The following is a 23,319-nucleotide window of genomic DNA, read 5'->3' as shown; positions in this document are numbered from 1 at the left end:
TAGAGTTAACTCATTATTTTATAGTGGGTTTAATTAAATGTACATAAAAGTTGGAACAACACAAGTCACTTTAACCTAGCATTGAAGAATACATCATTTCTCTAAGCAGTATAATGGTAACAGCTATTTTAATCTTAGTTTATAATGAATTTAGTACACATATACATACCCGATTTAATGTTTTTGCTAAATAAGATGTGCCATTTCTTGTAGCCAAGGCAGGGTACTTTCGTTGGAGAAACAAAGTCTCATCTCTTAAAGCATCTTCTATAGACTGAAAAAAAAAATTAAAGAAATTGTTGTGTTTAAGTTAGGCCTGCAAAAAAATAGATGGAAAACTGAAACTAAATGAAAGTTTGAATGTCTTAATTACTATTTTTACCAAAATATCCACAAAATGGTAACAATCTAATAAGACTGTTATTTTTACCAAAATATCCACAAAATGGTTACAATATAATAAGACTTATTTTTACCAAAATATCCACAAAATGGTTACAATATAATAAGACTGTTATCTTTACCAAAATATCCACAAAATGGTAACAATCTAATAAGACTGTTATTTTACCAAAATATCCACAAAATGGTAACAATCTAATAAGACTTATTTTTACCATAATATCCACAAAAGTTTAACAATCTAGTAAGACTGTTATTTTACCAAAATATCCACAAAATGGTAACAATCTAATAAGACTGCTTATTGTCTTTGTTACCAAAATTAGTTCTCTTTAAACTACACAAAAGAGTCCCTGCACAAAATTTTGTTTTAAATTTCATTTAGCAAGTCACTTATGACTTAATAATTTTAGTAATATTATTGTTAATATTATGATTTTGTGTATACAACTTTGGCATAAGTCATAACTGATAATCAATTCCCATAACTTCAAATTACATTTCCAAATAAATTTATATTTTCACACTAATATCAGACTGAAGATTTTTTTGTTTTAACCTGTGTACAAAGAACCCTCTGAAATACACCTTAACCCTGTGACAACTACAATAATGTACTTAGTACACCACATTTAACTTGCATCTTAACCTTACATTGATACACCAAATAATTTACATTCTCCACAAGTCATTTAACCACAGTGATACACATACAGTGTAACTTGTTACACATTTAACTCACAACTAATCCTATACTGACATATTAAGTAACATTTTTACACAAGTGATTTAACCATAGTGACACACATACAGTATGTTACTTGTTACACATTTAACCACTGTGATGCATGTAGTGTGTTATTTGAGGGAAGATGAAGAAGCACTCTATTCCTTTAATTTAAAAAGTTTTTATTCATTCCATAGTTAACAGAGGAAAACTAAAACTGATTGTTAAATGCCTGCTTTTGAGAACATTCAACTGAGAACAGATTTCAATTGTTAATCTAAACTCCAAATGGTAAAGGATAAATGAACTATAAACATTTTGCACACAAAAGATCATCCACTTAACGATAGAGTACATGAATACTTGAGAAGCTAGCTACGATTGTTAAAGTTGTTTACTGACTTTTCTGTCCATGGTTATTTTTGTTAACTTAAAAATACTAATACATTACCTAACTCCCTTGTGTTCATACATAGGTGTGTTTGATAATTTACAGGGGGAACCCAATTTTTATAGTTGTTACAAATTGTGTAGATTATATGTTTAAGACACATAACAATGACACATCTCCAGCAAGTTAACATTCTTTCAAGAAAGGTTTGGGATAAAGCCAGGGTTTTCATGTGTACAAGGCAAGCACAGCAGAAATATCAATGTTGTGGGACAGCATGTATCAGAACATTTTCATACTATTCCACATTTCAGTGGTAGTGAGTCACCAAAAACTGATTAATTATGGTAAAAATATGTAACAGCCCTTTTTAACACAAAATATTCATATGCTCAGATTACACAATGTGTTAAAACCATAGATTTAGATCTTCCAAGCCAGGGATATACCTTGTACTTAACATCATTATGAAAGAAAGAAAAAATTGATTTTCTAAAAATGCTGTCATTTTTTAGATCAGTAAGTGAATACACTTAATTTATATATCTACTCTAGGTTAAAGCTATACAGTACAGATCTTTAGATTATTGACTTAATCTGTTTCAATTTCTCTCCATGTATCTTTGTTTTTAACTAATGTTTTTGAAACCTGGATATTTTATATTCACTTATCAATATAATAAAACCAACTTCATATATATGAAAAACAAACAATTCTCTTTTTATTTGTACATAGTCTAACAACCCAATAATGCATCTTGGTATTAAAAAGGCATTAACCCTCATAATGTCAGATCTAGCCAAGTACTACAATGCCACAGGCTTCTTTGAAAATATTAAACATGTATAACACACAAAAATAATTAACACATATCGTGTTATTCCTTCTGTTGATAAAATTATTTTAATTATTATTTTTTATACTTTATGTGCTCAACTCACCTTTTTGTTTAGGATATCTTGTTGAGACCTATTGACTACACCAACTATCCCCAATTTAACTGGAATTACTCGACCACATAAAACGTCAATGGCATCAGTGCCAGCATCCATCAAATCTAGCTTTGTAATGACTGCTAAAGTACGTCGTCCTAATTCAAAACAGAATTTGTTTAATACTTCTTTAAAGATTCAAAATTACAAAACTTCATCGCATGGAAACTACTTACATTCATACAAACACTGACTACATGAGATATTAGTGGTTGCACATATTAGTCATCTGTCTGTATCAAACAACATCTTGTATTGAAATTGAATGATTTGTTTTTTAAGTATATTTATTGCACCATACATAGAGAAACTAGGACACATTTTCTCATGATCTTCTAATGAATTAAAATTCAGTTACAAATTTTCTTAAAGCAAGCTACAATTAAATTTACATTTAACTCTGGCATTCAGAGCAAGTAAATCATAATAATAAAAAAATGCAATGTTGTATCTAGAAGTTGGAAAGTTATCACAAGAAATGCATCAAATGATTAGAATAATTAAGACAGTTTAGACACACTCGTGTATCTCCTTATGTGGCAGATTACTATCTGTTTATGTGTATAAACAGGCAAACATTTTACAAACATACCATCAGGGTCCACTTCTCGAGCCAGTTTCACAGCCTCAGATGTAGCAAAGTCAGTGTTAGCAGCAGACACGGCCAGAATGATAGAGTTGGGGTTACTGATGTGCTTGAGGACAAGTTCTCTGATTTGTATTTCTATGTCTTCTGGTTGATCACCCACGGGTACCTATTAAAGTATGTCCTTCAATGAATGATTTTAAACATACACCATATAAGTATAAAGTTATTGCACTAATAGACACCCAACAAACCACATAAATTACCCCTTACAATGTTGGCATTTATGCACTAGTAATGTACACACCCACGGTGTTCTACACTGATAACTACATTACGTCTAGCATAACATTCATGTGCTGGTGATGTACACACCCACGGTGTTCTACAAGATAACAACTACATCATATCTAGCACAACATTCATGTGCTAGAAATGTACACATCCATGGTGTTCTACACTGATAACTACATTACATCTATCATAACATCCATGTGCTACTAATGTACTCACCCACAGTGTTATACACTGATAGCAACTATATTACATCTATCATAACATTCATGTGCTGGTGATGTACTAACCCATTGTGTTCTACACTGATAATAACTACATAACATCTATCAAATGTGTTAAATCCACACAAATTACTTAAGTTTTATTTTGTACACTAATGAGGAGTTGTAGGACCACAAAAACAACTTATTTAATGTAGCAATAAATAGAAACACATAATGCTATTACACAAACTAACGAAAACACTTACTAAAACTTGTCAATATGAAATGACTCAAGGATGTCCCTCAGAACTTTCCTTATGTCCCCTTAATTTTGACATGAGGACATGGATCTTTCAACTCTTTTACAAATGACTCAGTATAAAATAAAGTCTATACACACAGTTGCACTTGTAAAGTATTTATACTATAACCTGTAATACAGTATGTGTGTCTTCATAAAATATGGCAATGTTCAGTGAACATTACAAATGATTCATCTGCAAAAAATCAGTTTTTTTAATGAAGAATTTTTATTAAACATTTATTTGTGAATATACATCAAGTCTATTTCATTAGTAATAAGCACAAAGTAACCACAAAAAACTTCAAAACAAGTCTAAATTACCTCTTTTTTTCTACAACAACTTCTAATTGTTAAATAAAACTATATTTACTTATCCTAAGTAGCTTTAAACTTGGAACAATATTCAACTATTTATACTTAAATTTTATTGTTTCATTGTCCTTTGAACTGTGTTTAACAATTGTTCTTACCATTATAAGCTGTAAATCACTTTGGGAAGGTGGGACTCATTTAACCCTATTTTTTTTTTATACTGATGTTAGTAGTTCCCTAAATAATCTTAATTCAATTAAATAATGCACCAAAGAACACAGATTATTAACATGCAAAAAGCATACAATTTCTTCTAACTATCATGATTTTTCTGGCTTTCTAAATATGCAAAAATAGTCATAAATTCATCCAAGCTAGTCAATGTTTCCCATAAGAATGAAGCTCATACTAAAAAAAAGTTTGACAATTCTCTGTACACAAAACAACACAATATGTCATTTCATAAAGGAAAACCTTAGCTTTCTGTTGGTAATAAATAATAAAATATTATAGGTAAGAGAGAACTATTAACAAATCCTGAAAGAGAGGATACAACAGGTGGGTGTGGCAAGAAGGGTCCAATTTTCTATTTGATGGTTCTATGCCTGAACAAGACTGAAGGTTATAAAAATTATGGTTTGTCTGCACAACGATGATATAATAGTAATTATAGTAATTTACATTAAATTTCATACTAATTGGAGGGGTGGTGAATAAATTATAGAATATGGGATACCTAGAGAAAAACCTTTACTCACACTAGGAAAAGTTCAGGTTGTTTTTTATTACCTAATCAAATCCAGAACTTAAAACTTGTATACTATCAAAACATGGATTATTATAAACAATTTTATGCTATAATAATTGGTATAACACAAATAAAAGTAGTTTGATAACATACTGAATGTGAGTCACTAAAAAGCCTGTTTAATATATACAGTAAATGATGCCTGTACAGAGAGAGTTAACACTCTTATTAAGGACTTAGGTGAGTCACCTAAGTTTGTGATGCCAAACTGACCTCTATAGTTTCCATACTCTAACTTCTAATATCATCTGTGTATGTTCACAAAAATTTCTAAGCTTTTGGTAAACATTAACTGTTTTTGTTGATGAAAAAGAAGAAACTAATGAATTATTTTCAGAACAAACTTCTCTATGAATATATAGAGTCAAAATATTGACTGATCCAAGTGATAAATGGTTTTCTCATTAACATTAAAAATACTTTTCTTTACATGAAAAATCTCAAATTTCATTAGCATAATCCCTAAAATAACCAGAAATAAAGTTCATAAAACTATATTTCATTTCTAATCTTCTCTACTCTGCCTCTGTACAAGATCAGTCAATTTGACTGACTTTGTAATTACCATAAAAAATATGAAATAAATCTCAATTTCTTCTTTGTTTTCCTTCTAGGATGACTTCAAATTGTAAAATTGAAATATTTTTATTTTTCCTAAGTAACTCTAAAGTCGTAACACAATACCAATAGATCTGTTTATGCATAAACTTTGTTTTATTGCCCTTTGAACCACATCTAACTAATATTCCCACCTCAGAAGTTGTAAATGACTGTGAGACACAAGCTACTTGTGAGCTTACCACATGAAATAATTTCATTATTATTTACTTTACTTTACCTAATCTAACCTTAACTAGCATGAAGAGATTCCTGTTTTTATATTTTATTTACTTTTATAATACAAAATAAAGAATACATATGAAAAGCAAGTACTTACCTGGGCCTTTTCTTTGCTGTTGACTATCATTGAAACTTAACCAAACTTAACTGAAATAATATTACCACACTTAATTTTTTATTTTAATTCAATATTACACTTTAGAACACAGAAATAACAACATTCCAAAAACAGACATTGTTCAATAAGTATCACAGTTTTTCTGCCTTTCTATGTGACAATGACCATTGAAATTTCAGCTAAGCTTGTTGATGTGTTTGTCACAGGAATACAGGTTAAACTGAAAGAAAAACAGTAAATTTTTTGTGCAAAAAACAATGTAATATAATACATTGATTGACTGATTTAGTGTTTTATGGCACAAAGCAGCTAGGCTATCTGCGCCAAACATCCAGTAAAAAGGTAAAAATAAATTAAATGTAGTAAAATACATAAAAGGAAACAAAGGTAAAAACAAAACAGCAATTAAAAACAGAAAATGGCATAAAACCAATGTTGACAACCAGTCTACAAAGTTGTAAAGGACTTTCTGTAGTAGAATGGTAATGATCATAACCTGCCAGGAAGACTAAGAGGTAAGTACAAGAACCACCGTCAGTCACCTGAAGTTGGTCTTTCCAGTCCTGGTTCTGGATTATGTGTCATTATGACCAGTACCAAAAGGTAAAGTAATAAAAGTGTTAAAAGACATGCAGCAAAACTGTAATAACAACTCGCCAGGACGACTAACGGGTAGTTCAAACGGATAGTTCATACAGCAGCATTAGTCACCTGTAGTTGGCTTTTCCAGTCCTGATGTCGAGTTATTTAATGTTCTGGCCATTTTCCAATGTCAATTTGAACTAGAGAGATTGAGACTCTGAAAAGGGAACCACAATTAAAAAGGTGTAATGAATAAATATCCAACATTTAAATGAGGTTAAAAAGATTAATGGCCATTAAAAAACTAAAAACATTATCAAGGTGGACAGTGTCACCATCACCAATAATACTGACCAATGTTACAGACAAACCCTGGGACAAAACGTTTAAAATTGTGCCGTTGTTGAGAGTCGTAACAATGACAAGAAAGTAAAATGTGGCTTACAGTGATTTGAGTGTTACACAAACTACACACTGGTGCATCAGTTCCAAATAAAAGAAAACGGTGAGTTAAAAAACTGTGACCAATGCATATTGTAGTTAGAACAAGTTACGGAAGCTAGACGGCCAAAACCCAATATGGGGTTTTATTTGAAAAAGCTTGTTGTCACATTGCTCACTCCAAGTGGACCGCCAGCTGGCACAGTGTCGAGCCTTGAATACAATACCATAGTTCATGTACGGAATAGGCACAGTGGTGACAGTGCCAGAGCAAATAGATTTAGCTGCCATGTCTGCAAGCGCATTCCCGCAAATACCAAAGTGGCCTGGTATCCAGAAAAACTGGATAGAAATAGATGTTAATGAGAAATGGGCCAGTCAGTTTTGAATATCAGCAAAAACAGTGTGTAAGCTAATGTGAAGTGATTCCAAGGCCAGCAGAGAACTAAAGGAGTCAGTATAAATAGTGCAGTCAGAGTACTGCTCAGCTTCAATAAGATCCAGGGCAAGAGATATGGCATACAGTTCAGCAGTGAACACAGAAGCTGTAGAGAAGATTCTGCTCGCAACCACCGAACCGTAACACACCATGTCAGGGCCTACATAATTACCTGATTTGGAAGCATCCGTATAAATTGGAATGGAATGATTGTTCGAAAGATGTTCAGTAAATAAAAGATGGTTATTCCAATCGGGAGTATCTGCCTTTTTCAGATGACTTAAAGAAAGGTCACATTTGGGGGTTGTAATAAGCTATGGGGGGATGGGCTGACCAGTGGATAATGCAATGTTATCCAAGGACAGACCAAATTCATCCAATTGCACCTGGATGCAAAGGCCAAAAAGAGCAATGGCAGGCCATCTGTTTTGAAAAAGTAAGGCCCACTGAGGAAGGAAAACACATCCCCAAGTTTCAAAGAATACAGTAAAGACAGTTGCAAACAGCAAAGGTGCAGAGAAGGTTCGTGAAATTCCACGTATAAGATCTGAACTGGGAAGGTGCGGAAAGCCCCAGTGCAGAGCCAAAGTCCTTAATGATGAATGGGGTCCAGCATCTTTAAGGCCGAAGGTCTGCCAGAGCCATAGACCATTGATCCATAGTCGAGTTTTGAACGAATAAGAGCACAATATATCTTTAACATAGAACATCAATCCGCTCCCCAACTAGTAGATGAGAGGACACAGAGGATGTTCAGTGCTCTTGTGCATTTGACCCATAGCTGTTTTAAGTTTTGTACAAATGTCAGCTTACAGTCAAAGATAAGCCCCAAGAACTTGGTCTCAGGGACCACTGGCAGCGAAACTTCACCGATACGGAGTTCATGATCAGGGTGGATACCCCATTGGCGGCAAAAGTACATGCAAACGGTTTTAGAGAGAGAAAAATTAAAGCTGTTCCCCGTAGTCAACTTCAGTACACGATTGAGGGCAGTTTGTAGTTGCAGCTCAATATATCTCATGTTCGACAACTGACACGAGATGTGAAAGTTGTTGACATAGAGCCTGTTTGCAACAGTGAGAGGGAGTTGTTCAGTGATGGCATTTATCTTTATACTGAAAAGTGTGACACTCAAAACACAGCCCTGAGGGACTCCAAGTTCCTGTACAAAAGAACGGGAAAGTGTTGAACCCACACAAACTTGGAATCTCCTGTCTATTAAAAATTTTTTAATAAACATGGGTAAATGGCCACGTCACCCATATGTATGGAGGTCTCACAAAACGCCATACCTCCATGTTGTGTCATAAGCCTTCTCAATGTCAAAGAATATTGATACAAGATGTTGGCATTTGAGAAAGGCTTCTCTGATTGATGTTTCAAGACGAATTAGGTGGTCTGTAGTGGAGTGCTGTCGTTGGAACCCACACTGGGTGGGCGAGAGGAGGTTGTTTGATTCGACGAACCAAACAAGACGAGCATTAACCATCCTTTCTAAAGTCTTACAGAGACAGCTCGTCAAAGCAACTGGACGGTAGTTTGAAGGAATCTTGGGATCTTTCCCTGGCTTAGAGAAAGGTAAAATAATTAACCATCCTTTCTAAAGTCTTACAGAGACAGCTCGTCAAAGCAACTGGACGGTAGTTTGAAGGAATCTTGGGATCTTTCCCTGGCTTAGAGAAAGGTAAAATAATAGCCTGGCACCAGGCATCAGGAAAAACATTCTCCTGCCAGATCCGGTTAAAGACAATCAGAAGGACATCAAGAGAAGCCGGAGATAGATGGTGCAGCATGTCAGAGTGTACATCATCAGGTCCAACAGATGTACTGGCAGACCGATGAAGGGCCATTTTCAGTTCCACCAGTGTAAAGGGACAATTATAGTCAAAGAAACAGTCAGTTCGAAAGGAAAGAAATGAACGCTCTGCCCGAGTCTTGATGGCCAAGAAGGTGGAGGAACAAGCAGAAGTGCTAGATACCCAGCAAAAGTTTTCACCTAGAGTATCAGCGATGCTCCGGACATCAGCCACCTCCTGACCATCAGAGAGTAAGATCGAGAGGGGGACAGAATTGTAGTGCCCATTAACCTTTCGAATCCTGTCCCATATGATCTTGGAACTGGTGGTAGAAGATATGCTATTTGCAAAGTTAATCCAAGATTCCTTCTGACTTTGACGTCATACCCACCGAGCATTGCATGGGCCTACTGGAAAGCGATGCAGTTCGAGAGTGTGGGATACCTAAGAAAAGTATCCCAGTCCCGTTTTTGAACTTTCTTTACCATGTGACAGGCAGGATTCCACCACGGACAAAGATATCATGGGAAACGTGTAGAGGTTTTAGGAATACATTAAGCAGCTGCTTGTATAATACAGTCAGTTACTGCTGCCACACAGTAGTATACTGATTGCTTACATACAATGGCAGGATCAAGTTCTGTGAGAGCAGTGAAAGAGAGAGAGTTTGTATGATCCAGCTTCCACCGGGGCACACGGCCCGTCTCTCTCAAAAGGATAGGAAAATGATCACTGCCTAGTGGATTACTGTCAACCCTCCATGAAAAATGGAAGAATAATGAAGGGGAGCAAACCGAGAGATCAATAGTGGTAAAGGACTGACTAGGTGCATGAAAATAAGTGGAAGAACCAGTAATGAAAAGAGAAAGATTGTGATTAGAGAGCATACGCTCTACAGATCGACCCCTCCCATCCATAACAGCACTTCCCCAGAGTGGATAATGTCCATTAAAATCCCCCAGGATTAGAAAAGGAGACGGCAACTGTTCAATGAGAGCATCAAGGTCTGATTGCTCATATGTCTCTCCAGGGGAAAGGTAGAGAGAACAAACAGTGATGGTATGACCCAAGGAAACACGAATGGCTACGGCCTCCAAGGGTGTGTTGAGTGACAAAGACAGGGTGGGCCCATTCTGATTTACCAATAGTGCCACCCCTCCATGTACTCGTCCATCACACAGCCTGTCATTTCTGTACAGATAAAACTGCTGAATGGAGACTGTATCAGCACGTTTGAGAAAAGTTTCTTGTAAGGAAAGACAAACAGGATGGTAGGAAGCAATCAGTGTTTTGATATCATCCAGATTAGAACGTAAACCTCGACAGTTCCATTGTATCAAGGTGGCCATTTTTAAGAACGGGTAGGTGAAGTGGCTGGAGAACCCTTCGGTTTACGACCACATCTTTTTTCCTTACTGTCCTTAGTCGGAGGAGGTCTATCAACCTCCATGGATCCTGCCCTGGGTCGAGTGGGCAGATCTTTGTCATTGGAAGGGGATTCCAGTGATTGAGGACGTGAACGAATGATTGTTTTGCTACTTGGGATGGGAGAAAAAGATGTATCAGAAGAAATGCCTGTATTTGAAACTGAAGGACGTGGACCTTGAGGTTTGTTGGAACGTATGGGAGGAACAGAGATGGGTGTGGAAGTCGATTCATCAACCTTTTTAACCACGGAGGTCAAAAGGCTTTTCAGTTATTTTGAAAACGATTCTCTTGGAGGCACAGAGAGATCTGTCTGCACTCCCACTGTAGTTGTGGAATGAAGTGCAGCAGCATATGTCCGAGATGGAGTGGTGGGCAGCAATTTCCGAGCCTCAGGATAACTAATGTTATGTATCGTTTTCAAACGCTGCACCTCTTTTTCCTCCAACCATTTTGGGCAAGAATGAAAGTAAGAAGGGTGAGAACCACTGCAGTTGATGCAATGTGGGTCCATGTCACATTCATATGCATCGTGGTCCTTGCCCCCACAACGAGCACATGTCAGGGAACCACGACATGATGTCTTTGAGTGGCCGAATCTCTGACATTGGAAACATCGGAGAGGGTTTGGAATGTATGGCCGAACCCTGCAAATGAGATAACCTGCCTTGATGGTGGCAGGTGCACATGATGAAGTAAATGTCAAAACGAGGGTATTTGTTGGTAGTGTAACTCCATCTTTGGGAGTGGAGATGCGCCTCACTGCAGAAACTCCTTGAGTGGAGAGACCAGCGAGAATCTCTGACTCGGGGACGTACTTCAAATCCCTCTCAACAATAACTCCTCGTGATGAATTCAAAGTAGCATGAGGTGTAACCACAATAGGTATATCTCCAATTGCCTTTGAATTCAAGAGGAGTTCACTGTGTTGGGATGTGGATGTTTCAACCAATATGTCTCCAGATCGAAGTTTCTTTACTGACTTTGGAGAGCCAGCTAGTTCCTCTAGTCCCTTCTGAATAAAAAAGGGGAACAATTGCCCTAAAGGTTTTTCCGAAAGAGAATGTAATATAAGAAAATGAGGTACGTGTGTTACAGATGTTGAAGATTGCTGTTCAGTCTTCAAGATGTGGTCGCTTACCCAGTGACTGTTTATTCACAATTTTATTTAAATTTTTGAAGGAGGATCCATTGGAAAAAAAAAAAAAATTTTGGTACCCACTGACCCCACCCACCATGGAGCCCTACAAGGGGATGCACTACAATGTCATGCAAGGAAAATGCAGCAATGGCAGGGTTTCGTGAGCACTATACCCAAACACCAGCATCAGGCACAATGTCCACAACACCCGTTGAGAACTTCCAACACTGGTACTTGGTTGACTCTAGCCCAAGTGGACCAGCTGACTGATCCAAGGGGGCCACCCAAAGGCTGCCCGTCTACAGAAATTCAAGGCCAAAGTGGTGTGTTAGGGTTGGACCCCTCAACCACCAGGATCCTCTCCTCCCCTTCATGGGTCTCCACGCACGGCAAACACGTGGGTTTAGATGTTTAGATCCCAGATGAGGTAAACTGAAAGAACAGAACCTTCCCTGGGAGATCCCGTCACCACATTCAGGAATCCACACCAAGGGGAATATAATACATCATTTGGTAAAATATAACCTTGGCTTTCTATTAGTTATTAAGTAGCAAATTGTGAAAGAGAGGGTGTAACAAGAGATACTGATTTTCTAGTTTACAGCTTTCTAGCCAAATAAGATTGAAGGCTAATGAAACTATGCTTTGCTTGAGTAATTTATGATAAATTTTATACTTCTTGAAAGAGTGGTAAATACATTAGAGAAAAGGGAAGATCTGAAACGCAGGTGTCACATTTCTCATGTTAGGGAAGTTTTTTTTACATATTGTCTCATAAAATTAAGAACGTAAAACTTATTAATATTAAATTACAAATTATTAGATATGTTTTGATGTTAAGTTTATTTTAATGTATCATAAAAAAGCAGTTTAATGAAATTTTCAATGTAACTCAGACCTCACGGCATGTGCAGAAAATGACCCACATGTGGAAAAACTAAAGCTGCAGATGTTTGCTTGTTTTTAAATTTCGCACAAAGCAACACGACAGCTACCTGTGCTAGCCGTCCCCAATTTAGCAGTGTAAGAATAGAGGGAAGACAGCTAGTCATCACCACCCACTGCCAACTTTTGGGCTACTCTTTTACCAACTAATAGTGGGATTGACTGTCACATTATAACACCCCCATGGCTGAAAAGGTAAGCATGTTTGGTGTGATGGGGATTTGAACCCACAACCCTCAGATTATGAGTCGAGTTCCTTAACCACCTGGCCATGCCAGGCCCTAAAACTGTAGAACCTAGGAACATTACTATAATTTGTGTGAAGTTTTTATTAGTATGTAGTTAAACACTGTATGCTAGTAGTATGTAAATAGCCTTCCACACTCTTTACCTTGGTCAGTCCTGGTAAATCAACCAGTGTTAAGTTCACCACCTTGGGGGAAAAAATCTTCAAGTTGATGGGATCTGGACAAATGCCCTGAAAAAAATAATTAAAAGTTGTACATATATGTGAATAATAAAACTACCTATGCTGTCTTCTACAAATAAAATTAGCTTTTTACCAACAGTTCACCTTATATGATTATCAAAACTTGTAATACTATAACTATGACATTATAAACATTTCTGACTAAATAATTCAAATTACCTTCACCATCTAATGACCAGTTACAATTTGAAATACAAATTCAGCCTAATCATTACATGTCTTATTTGTCACCATCAAGTAAGCCACAGAGTCTAAAGTACAAATTTCCTAAACTGTGGCTAAACTTCAAATAAAATATTCATTTGTTTTATTCCAGTGCAAAGAAAAAGAAAGGAACAACTCAATCATAACAGACTGTTATATATTCAGTCCCAGTTGCTCAAAGTGTCATTGTCAGATTGTACACTGTGTCTAAATGACTGATATGGTTGTTTGAATATTTGAATGAAGCAAGTTATCATATGTAAGACAAGATTCTGGTTTACAATGATGAGGGATACATAATTTGAGACTTAGTTCACAGCAAGTAGACATTGTGTCAGTATGCAGACTTCATAAGATCAGCATACATGCTACAGACCCAGTAAGATCATGTAATGTGACCAAGACATATTTTATCTTTACACATTACAATATTTTCACACAGGAACTTGATACATATGATGGTGGTACAGGTATTATACTAACATAATAAAGGCCACATCTACAACTTGTCTTCAAGTGCCCAGAAAACAGCTCTTTGGAGAAGCCATTAGGGATAACTTAGGACCTTATCAGTACTGAATTGAAGTATGCAACAACAATACACAGTTGCCCTTTCTGTTCATGGTGGCCATATTCCATACATGTTCATTTACAAACATTCACTGAACAATAAATCTTTAAGCACATCAGATCACACATGGCAGTTTGTGATCATCACAGTCACAGAAGAGTTCCTGTGTGGTATCTCACAATCCAAGTTTACCTATAACTTTGTCTAACCTAGATTATCAGTGAAAATTTATAACATATCCATCACTTAACAACAATGGTACCAATTACATTTGTATATAGAAATTTAGAAAAACTTACAAACCTACATAATGAAGACCATCCTAGTTAGAGAAAAGTGAAATTATGAGTTATTTCAACTGTGACATCAAATAAGCATTAACAAATAGCCCTTCAGTAACTCTACACCTGCAAAATTAACTCCAAGAAAATGATCAATCAGAAATGTTACATCACTGTAACCTTTCTTAACCTGAAGATGATCTAGAAAAGTCAAAACATTGTTCTCTCCTTATCAATAAAAGTGTTAATACCCATACCAGCCATTCTAAGATACATCACTGTAGAGTTTGAAAATAATTCCAGATATACTGGCAATCCATCTACCCCATACACAATAGTTCAAAAACATAAGATATTCTTATGAATTTGGTTAAACATCTATAAAAGAAGTCACATTTTGTTCTGACTGTTATATATAATTAAATTCCAATGTAGTTGTCCTCCATACCAACAGTAGCAATTTGACTTTTCTTCAGAAAGTAACCACCCTTTGGTTAGAGGTGGTGGGTCTTCCAATACTTTCTAAGCTGCCATCTACGTTTGACCAATAATAATGTAAAACATCATCAGAAATAACTTTCTGTGATAATGTTTTTGAGTTTGTTCAAGAATTATGTGTGGTCTTTTGGAGTCTGGTGTTGTTAACAAAGAACTTCTATAAAACTGTCAGTTGAAACTGCAGAAAAAATATGAAGATTTGTCATTCTGTACTCATCATGTACTATAGAATCAGAATCTACAGCTCATTCAATTCTCACCAACTCATCATGTACTACAAAACCAGAATAGCTCATTCAATACTCAACAACTCATCATGTACTACAGAACCAGAATCTAGAGCTCATTCAATACTCAACAACTCATCATGTACTACAGAACCAGAATCTAGAGCTCATCAATACTCAACAACTCATCATGTACAACAGAACCAGAATCTACAGCTCATCAATACTCAACAACTCATCATGTACTACAGAACCAGAATCTACAGCTCATTCAATACTCAACAACTCATCATGTACTACAGAACCAGAATCTACAGCTCATTCAATACTCAACAACTCATCATGTACTACAGAACCAGAATCTACAGCTCATTCAATTCTCACCAACTCATCATGTACTACAGAACCAGAATCTACAGCTCATCAATACTCAACAACTCATCATGTACTACAGAACCAGAATCTACAGCTCATTCAATACTCAACAACTCATCATGTACTACAGAACCAGAATCTACAGCTCATTCAATACTCAACAACTCATCATGTACTATAGAACCAGAATCTAGAGCTCATTCAATACTCAACAACTCATCATGTACTATAGAACCAGAATCTAGAGCTCATTCAATACTCACAACTCACCATGTACTATTGAACCAGAACCTACAACTCATTCAGCAAAGCAGAACCACAATCAACACTTTCACTGCTGACATCTTTTTCATAGCATGGCACAAGGTTTTGATGAGTTAAATTCAAAATTCAATTAAACTAATTTATTATTGCATGTGAATAAATCTGCCATTCAAATGTAGCTAGTAATCTGAATTTTAATATTGTACAATTCTTAGGTTCTTATTTTTAAGAAAAGTCATAACTTTATCTGATATGAGAAATGTAATATTTGTTCTCTGGGTCTTTTGTCTTCTATAATTTATTTTCCACCATTCTAAAAGATATAAAATTCAATGCAAGTTACTCACTATAATATTGTTGCTACTCAGGCAAAACGTAATCTTTATAGCTTTCAATTTTATTTGGCTACAGAGTCATAAACTAGAACGTCAGACCCTTCTTGCTACACCCATCTGTCTCACCCTCATTTCCACAAATTTCCATAAGTTCTCTCCAACATTTAATACTAGATTGTTTATAACAAATGGAAAGCCAAGGATGTATTCTATAAAATGATATAGATTATAATACTCTGTTTTATGTATAGAGAACTGTCTGTTTTACATTCAGTTCAAAGTTTATTTCCACAAGAAACACATCCCTTGTGACATAGTAGAAAACCAGAAAAATTTGTGATAATATGGAACATTGTTTCCTTTTTGCATATTATTGTTCTATGTTTTTGATGCATTACTCAACTGAATAAAAAATTATTTATTCAGTAGTACTATAAGTATAAAAGCGAAGGGTTAAGTGTCATCACCAGTCAACAGTAAAAAAGACCAAGGTGAGTACTTTATTTTTTTATTTTTCATGCATAAACTTTATTTATTATGAGAAAAATGACTAAAATGTAAAACGTATACACTTTTTATATTATATAAAGTGAAATTAAGTATAATAAATAACACTAAGTAACATTTTTTGGTAATAGTCTATGTTGTATAAATTGATCAGGTGATGTCAGCTAAATGTTCAAGTGGCTTACAACTTCTGTGGTGGAAATATTAGTCAAACACAGTTGAAAGAGCATTAAAAAAACAGGAGTTAAGTATAATTAGATATATGTTATCATGAGTTTAAAACATTTTAGGAAAACAAATGAAGTTTTGTGTTATAATTTGAAGTCATTCTAGAAAGGCAAAAAGGAGAATTCTATTTTTCTGGTATTTATGAAGTCAGTAAAATTTACTAATCTAAAAAAGAGTGAGGGTAGAGAAAGTAACAGATAGCAAGTAAAGTTTTACTGGAAAAAAACACCTTGAAAATTTGTTTAGGTAATTTTAAATGAAATATGAGATTTTTCACAAGAAAAATATTTTTAATCTCAACCTCAAAATCAATTTGCACTGGGAGTAGTAAACACTTTGATTTTATATATATTCCTGAAAAATATTTGAAATATTTCATTAAAACTTCTAATTTTTTGTCTACAAATGACTCTTACAAATTATTGAAACTTCTGAAATTTCATGAAGAAACATATTAAGAGTTATAGTATGAAAACATTAATGTCAAATTGGGGTCATGAACTTCGTTAAGCCCATAGCAATAGAGACAACAGCTTATGACATGGAAACACATTCAACAGTTCAGGACACACAGGAAATCAGAATCACATTCAACAGCTTGCAAATGTATGAATATTCTGTTCAGAGAATGCACATGAAACTACAATCACAACAGAAGGTTTCCTAGAAGTGAACACCTGTTAAGCTTAATGGTAAAGTTGTGTTTATTAGAAAAAAAAGTCTTGTATAGAGAAATACAGTTTTTTATTTAACAACCCTTGCTTTGTTATTTCATTAAGCAACACTACTGGAAAACCCATGCAACTCTTTCTTAGTACAAGACCAAGGAACAATGAGCTTTTAAACTGATGACAAACACTTGTGGTAAAAGTGAGACACAACCAAACTTTATCTTCTGTTCAACCTGTGTGTTTTAAAGGTTTCAACCTAACTGAACTTTAATATAAACCACACAGGTAACAACATCAATTTAAAAATCCTACAAATAAGGATATTGATCAAAGTACACATCACAACATTTTACAGTGCCAGTCAGCATGATATCAAATATTTGTTGCTATACACTATTTTAATGTACAATCCTGATTTAAGGATAGTTTATGTTAGAGGAGAGAAAATATCACATACAGTATACAGGGATACCGAGAAAAACTGTAGATGTGCACTTCAGAGGTTCTGGATGTTATATGCATACTGTACAATGAACAAAGGAATTTATTCTACATGTAAACAACACCTTGCAGTCCAACTATTCAAAGTCTGAATCAGTCTAACTTTGTAAATTCATAGTTATATCTTTTGTATACAACAGACTAGTTTTATTTACTTAAAAGCTTAACACATTTCATGAAGCTACACTTCATCAGTTTGAAATTATTTCTTCAGTATGTGGTTGGTCCAGTAGACACTTCATTAATAAACTACATTCAAAATCTCTAACAAAAAACCTGTTTATGTGTACAATAAATTCAATCCAGACTACAGCACATTATTTAAAACAATCAACATATCTAATAAAATACAATTATGTATACTAACCTTATTGGAACCACTCATCCGGTCAGTTTCCGCTTCTATTTCATTTCTGACTTCATTAAAATCAGAATAAATCTTGTTTTTTGTATGTAAAAATTTACCCCATTCTTCTAGGTCAAGAGTACCTACAAGATTAAATGCATGTTGTATAAACAGATAAACTTACTGACATAAAGAGAAACAGGAGAAACCATTTTAAAAGCCTGTATTGTAAATTATTTAATTATGTTGAAACAATATACAAGGCTTTTCTATTTTGGATTCTCATTATGAAATGAAAACAATTTTACACTATTTAAACATTATTAATTATTATTGATAAACATTATTTATCAAGTTACATTACCATATGCTAGGGTTTAATAACACATACATTATAATGGAGCAGTGAATTAAGGAACAAAGATAACTTTAAAATCATGTATTCTTTCTTCTTACCATCAATTTGTGGACCAAGGCATTAAATGACCTGAAATATTTCTGAATGTATCAGGACTGTCTTAATTGGCAAAAAGCAAAAATCATAAAAATTGAAGCTTGATTAACAAAAGATGAAACAAAGATTTTAAAAAATATGAATATTGGCAGCAGTGTTGCAAGCACACAACAGCTGTGTTTCACAGGTAGTGTTGTATACACAACAGCTGGTATTTCACCAAATTACACACTATTCATGTGATAGGTAAAAGAAATACTGCCTTGCATACAGCACCATGCCATGTAATACATGTAAATTTCTTTCTTTCTCTTTTTCACTCTTATAGAACCCATAAAGAAGTAATACTGTATGAATATTGTTTTGTATACTTCAAAATCTATGAATGGTATGAATGAAATGTTTTTAATGTATTACTTTCTCACCATTACCTTTAATTTTTGTGAAATATTGAATACTTTTATCTGCAGAACAAATAAAACTATATTAAAATAAAAGTAATTAAGGTTTATTTATTAAAAAAGATAGAGTTCTTTCATTGTACTTCGTTCACTTGATGCCAACTGGAACCCTGTTTACTGTTATTTCATAACAACAAGGTCGTAACTAATAAATAATTCACTCTGCACTTTAATACTCTTCATTAGTTATTACTGTACATGGTATAACATCCCTGGCTTCAAGTTCTTTTAATTTATTAACAGCTTTACTTTAGTGTAAAGGATGGGACAGCAAAGATTGACCAATACATCCCATATTGTCCTAACACATTATATTGTGTTATTTCAAGATAAGTATAAACTACATATTAAACTCAACATTTTGTCTTGAACAATCACTATGTACCAAACTTCAATCCAATTTGATATGGCATCTTATTTTTCCAATTTAAAGCACAGGATCCAGGAAACAGCTAGCCTCCAAATTCATGGCAAAGTTAAACAATCAAAATGTGTTTCCCCATAGAACACCACCAAATGCATTATTCTCACAACAGCCATTGGTCCTACCTATGAGCATGTCAAAAAACAAGTTTGTGTTTATGGTAGAGTCAGGTTTGTTAGTTATGAATGGCAAAAACCATTAAATTTTGTAAACTTCATCACAGACTACTCAACCACCTGCCATAAGATATCAATGACAACACCTGGTTTAACCCTCTAGTGGTGTTAGTGATCTGATTTGAAATACAAAACGTTCTTAATATTAATTAATTAATAAAAAAATAATAAAATATCTTTCATATATAGCATTAACTATTATCAACTGAAGAACACACAATTCTACTGTTTTTTGGTGCATTTAAACCTCATGCATTTTTAAATAGAACATCAATACAATGCTAAAACTATATGTATTTCTATCACTTATCACAAATCAATGTAATCAGCAATGATTCGGTTTAGGTTTTTACTCAATTTCAAAGAATGTGGAAGAAACTGCTCTAAGTTCTAATTAAGTGAACTACACTGATAATCATTATGTTAAATTTTGTTTTGTATTGTGAACTTTGACCTTTTAATCACTCTTCATCAACACTGAATATAGAAATTCACCATTTTCTGTTCTTTATTGCTAGTTTTCACCTCCTTTCACTGAAGCCTCATTTTACTTCACTTACTAATAACAGCTCTGACAAAAGTTTCAATTGCCAACAAAACTTAATGCCACAAATATTCATGGATGTAGTTTATCAAAATAAATATGTATATGAAACTTAAACACATTGAAATTTCATAGTTTTAGGGACTTAAAACTTGTGTAGTATATCAAAATTGATACTACTTGTCTCTCCTTTTTGTAGAATTCCACCTGTTGCTAAAGAACTATTCAGAAGATAAAAAACTATGTAATCCTTAATGTACATCACATTACTATCAGAGCTTACACAATAATCCATTTGCAAGTCTTGCTTTATTGTCAAAGAATTATGAGAACAAGGTTCAATCTTTGTGAACCTCAATTAACAACTGGCAAGAGAAAATGTCTTTTTTTTCTGGGTTCTCATCCAGCCTTGGAGCAGCTCTGGGAGAAACCCATGTTTGCTCTTTCATCCAAGACTTCAGGTTACTTTCAGTACAAAATATATCTAAACCTTCTGAGATAAAATAAAACCTGATTAGTTTACAACTCTTACGTTTGTACCAATAAGCACAATTGATTAGTACACCATTTACTGTGGGAGAGAATGGTGGAAGAAGTGAGATGTGTTATTGAAATTATAGTGTATTTCTATAAAATACCGATTTGCTACAATATCCTGACAAACTTCAAAACATGGGTGGCACATGATTTTCAGGATACTGTAAAATAAACACAAGGATTTATTTACCTTCTTCTGCACATCTGAATGCTGTGTCATTCTGGGGAACGTGAACAAGCTGTAGAATGAGTGGCCGTCTTGTCACTATCCCAGCTCCTCTAGGAAGAAAATCCCGGCCAACAAGACTTTCCAAAACAGAACTCTTACCAGAGCTCTACAAGAAACATCGGCAAGATTAAAGTACAACTGTCTGGTATAGAGTATACCCATACACATATGTACAATTGTATATATGTGTGGTACCTAATTGTAAAACAACTATAACTAAGAAAGATAAAATGTTAAATTTACCAAAATTTTAACATTTTTCTTATACATTTGTTTTTATAAATATGTCCTGCACAGTAATGACATTATTTCATATACTACATGCACACTATCATGGTATGTATCCACTTTACTATTTTTAGATATTTCTTTCGGATATTGTTCATTATTTATTTTGAGTGAGCTGAAAAAAACATGATATTACTGTGTGTATGTGCACACGTCATTCTCTCTCTCATTTCTTTAAACTAAAATAACAAATTCTGAAATTATCATTATGTATGGGGAGGAATAGCTCAACAGAATAAATAATTTTTCCTTCCATTATCACCTAAATAAGGTTGGTTTAGGAAACTACAAACAAAAGTTTTTACCCATGACTGAGATAAGATAATTTAAATTGTAAATCCACCAAGTACTTACTATAAAAGAGATTTCATGTTTTAGATCAACTAAATATGAATAATGATAACAGAATTAAAATAGGATAATAGCTCTATCTAAGCCTAGTTGTTATACTAAAATATTGTTTAATGACATGGGAATCATCTAGAGACCAAATACGATGGAAATATTTCAGGGCTGTCAAAATGTTGGCAACAAAAAGCTCTGGTGCAAATACAAAGAGGCTCTAATGCATTTCTAAAAAACTTGGTTTTGGATGCTAGTACTTTTAAAGTGACCAAGAAATGTCTTTTCTCTAAACATTTTCAAATTAATGGCCCAAAAACAATACACCCTAAAAGACATATACAAGTACTCAATGTGTGACCATTTTGGAAAACTAAACAATTTTTTTTTGCTTCATCAAAATTTTGTTTTTAAAAGGTAAGTTTTAGGCTAACCTATTTGCACCTAACTGTTATTTATGAAGTTGAATGTCAACAAGAAACTATCCTAACAGTAATAGGTAACCAACTTCAGATCTGTAATATAAGTTAACTTAATACACATAAGTGACAATAACTCACATTATCACCATCAAGAGCATGATAAAAACTACTGCATAAAAAATTAGTTGACATCTCTCCAACTTTTCATGCCTGTCCAGAAAGGTTTTTAAATCATAAATGTATTGTGTTAGTTGAATTTTTTTATTTTCTTTTAGCTCTATGTTATAAGATCACAAACCCAAGTTCAGCATTAAGCTACTATAACCTTTGACAACTACACTACAGTCAAATGAATAACATCTTCTGATGCTTTCATGTAATCATTAAAGATTTTATGTTTCAAGCTCTGTATTTCATTTGCATAGTCTTCCCATATTTTATCTGCATCAGTTACCACAAAAAATTATAATAATTTTCCGGCTTTCCCTTACCAATTCCTTTCATTTCCCCAATTAATATACATTTTTCTGGTGGTTCATGTTTGTGAACCCTATATTTACAAACGTAAAGATTACATGTTAATACATAAAATTACTAAAATTAAGTTCAAATACTGTATAAGAAATAAAAAAAGCCAAAATGTCGAAAATAATAACTGCTACAAAGAGTAGCCTTACCTGTGTACCGACAACAACAATTTGAGGTAATTGTATGGCATCAGCTCCTATGGTATTAAATACATCTTGAAGCTTATTAATAACTGGAATAAGAGCTTCCATCATTGAGTTATATTAACATAAAACTAGTATAGTAATAGCGTATATAAATAACAACCACAACCAGTATTAATTTATCTCTCCCAAGAAAATTTTCATTTCATGATCTCCTTCACCTGAACGTTAGGTGAATTCAACGCCCTCTGTGACTTCAAATCGAGCTTTTTTGAGCACTTAAATTTTTTGTTTGTTTATCTTATTAAATTGTTAAGCGTAACTTATTGTTATCTTCATTGAACTAGTATTTATAATTAATAATCTATTGATAAATTTTAAATGTAATAGTACATTATTCATCAATATATTAAATACTCGTGCTGATATTAATAAGTTTTTAGTCCGTCTGCCCTGACTGGTGTAATTAATCTAACAAGCAATTTCTCACTAGATGCTCTAACTGATCATACATTCAACCAGC

At 34.0% G+C, this 23,319-nt stretch overlaps 1 protein-coding gene across 2 annotated transcripts in view; it reads right to left on the bottom strand.

Moving 5' to 3' along the window:
* Positions 1–23,054, bottom strand: part of Drp1 (dynamin related protein 1) — a 45,824-nt gene extending 22,770 nt beyond the window's left edge. Inside the window, exons 1-7 of one of the 2 annotated variants that reach the window (XM_076454693.1) lie at positions 22,803–23,054; positions 21,035–21,179; positions 18,270–18,391; positions 13,142–13,228; positions 3,106–3,268; positions 2,463–2,611; positions 170–274 (exon numbers count right to left, since the gene is read on the bottom strand). In XM_076454693.1, coding sequence (XP_076310808.1) covers positions 170–274; positions 2,463–2,611; positions 3,106–3,268; positions 13,142–13,228; positions 18,270–18,391; positions 21,035–21,179; positions 22,803–22,907 — 876 coding nt within the window. In that variant the 5' untranslated portion in view covers positions 22,908–23,054. The remainder of the gene's footprint in view (positions 1–169; positions 275–2,462; positions 2,612–3,105; positions 3,269–13,141; positions 13,229–18,269; positions 18,392–21,034; positions 21,180–22,802) is intronic. The other variant, XM_076454692.1, reaches the window with a different exon arrangement.
* Positions 23,055–23,319: the final 265 nt, after the last annotated feature.

This window comes from Tachypleus tridentatus, chromosome 9 (assembly GCF_004210375.1).
Source record: "Tachypleus tridentatus isolate NWPU-2018 chromosome 9, ASM421037v1, whole genome shotgun sequence".
NCBI lineage: Eukaryota > Metazoa > Arthropoda > Merostomata > Xiphosura > Limulidae > Tachypleus > Tachypleus tridentatus.
This window is presented reverse-complemented; position numbering and strand designations above follow the sequence as displayed.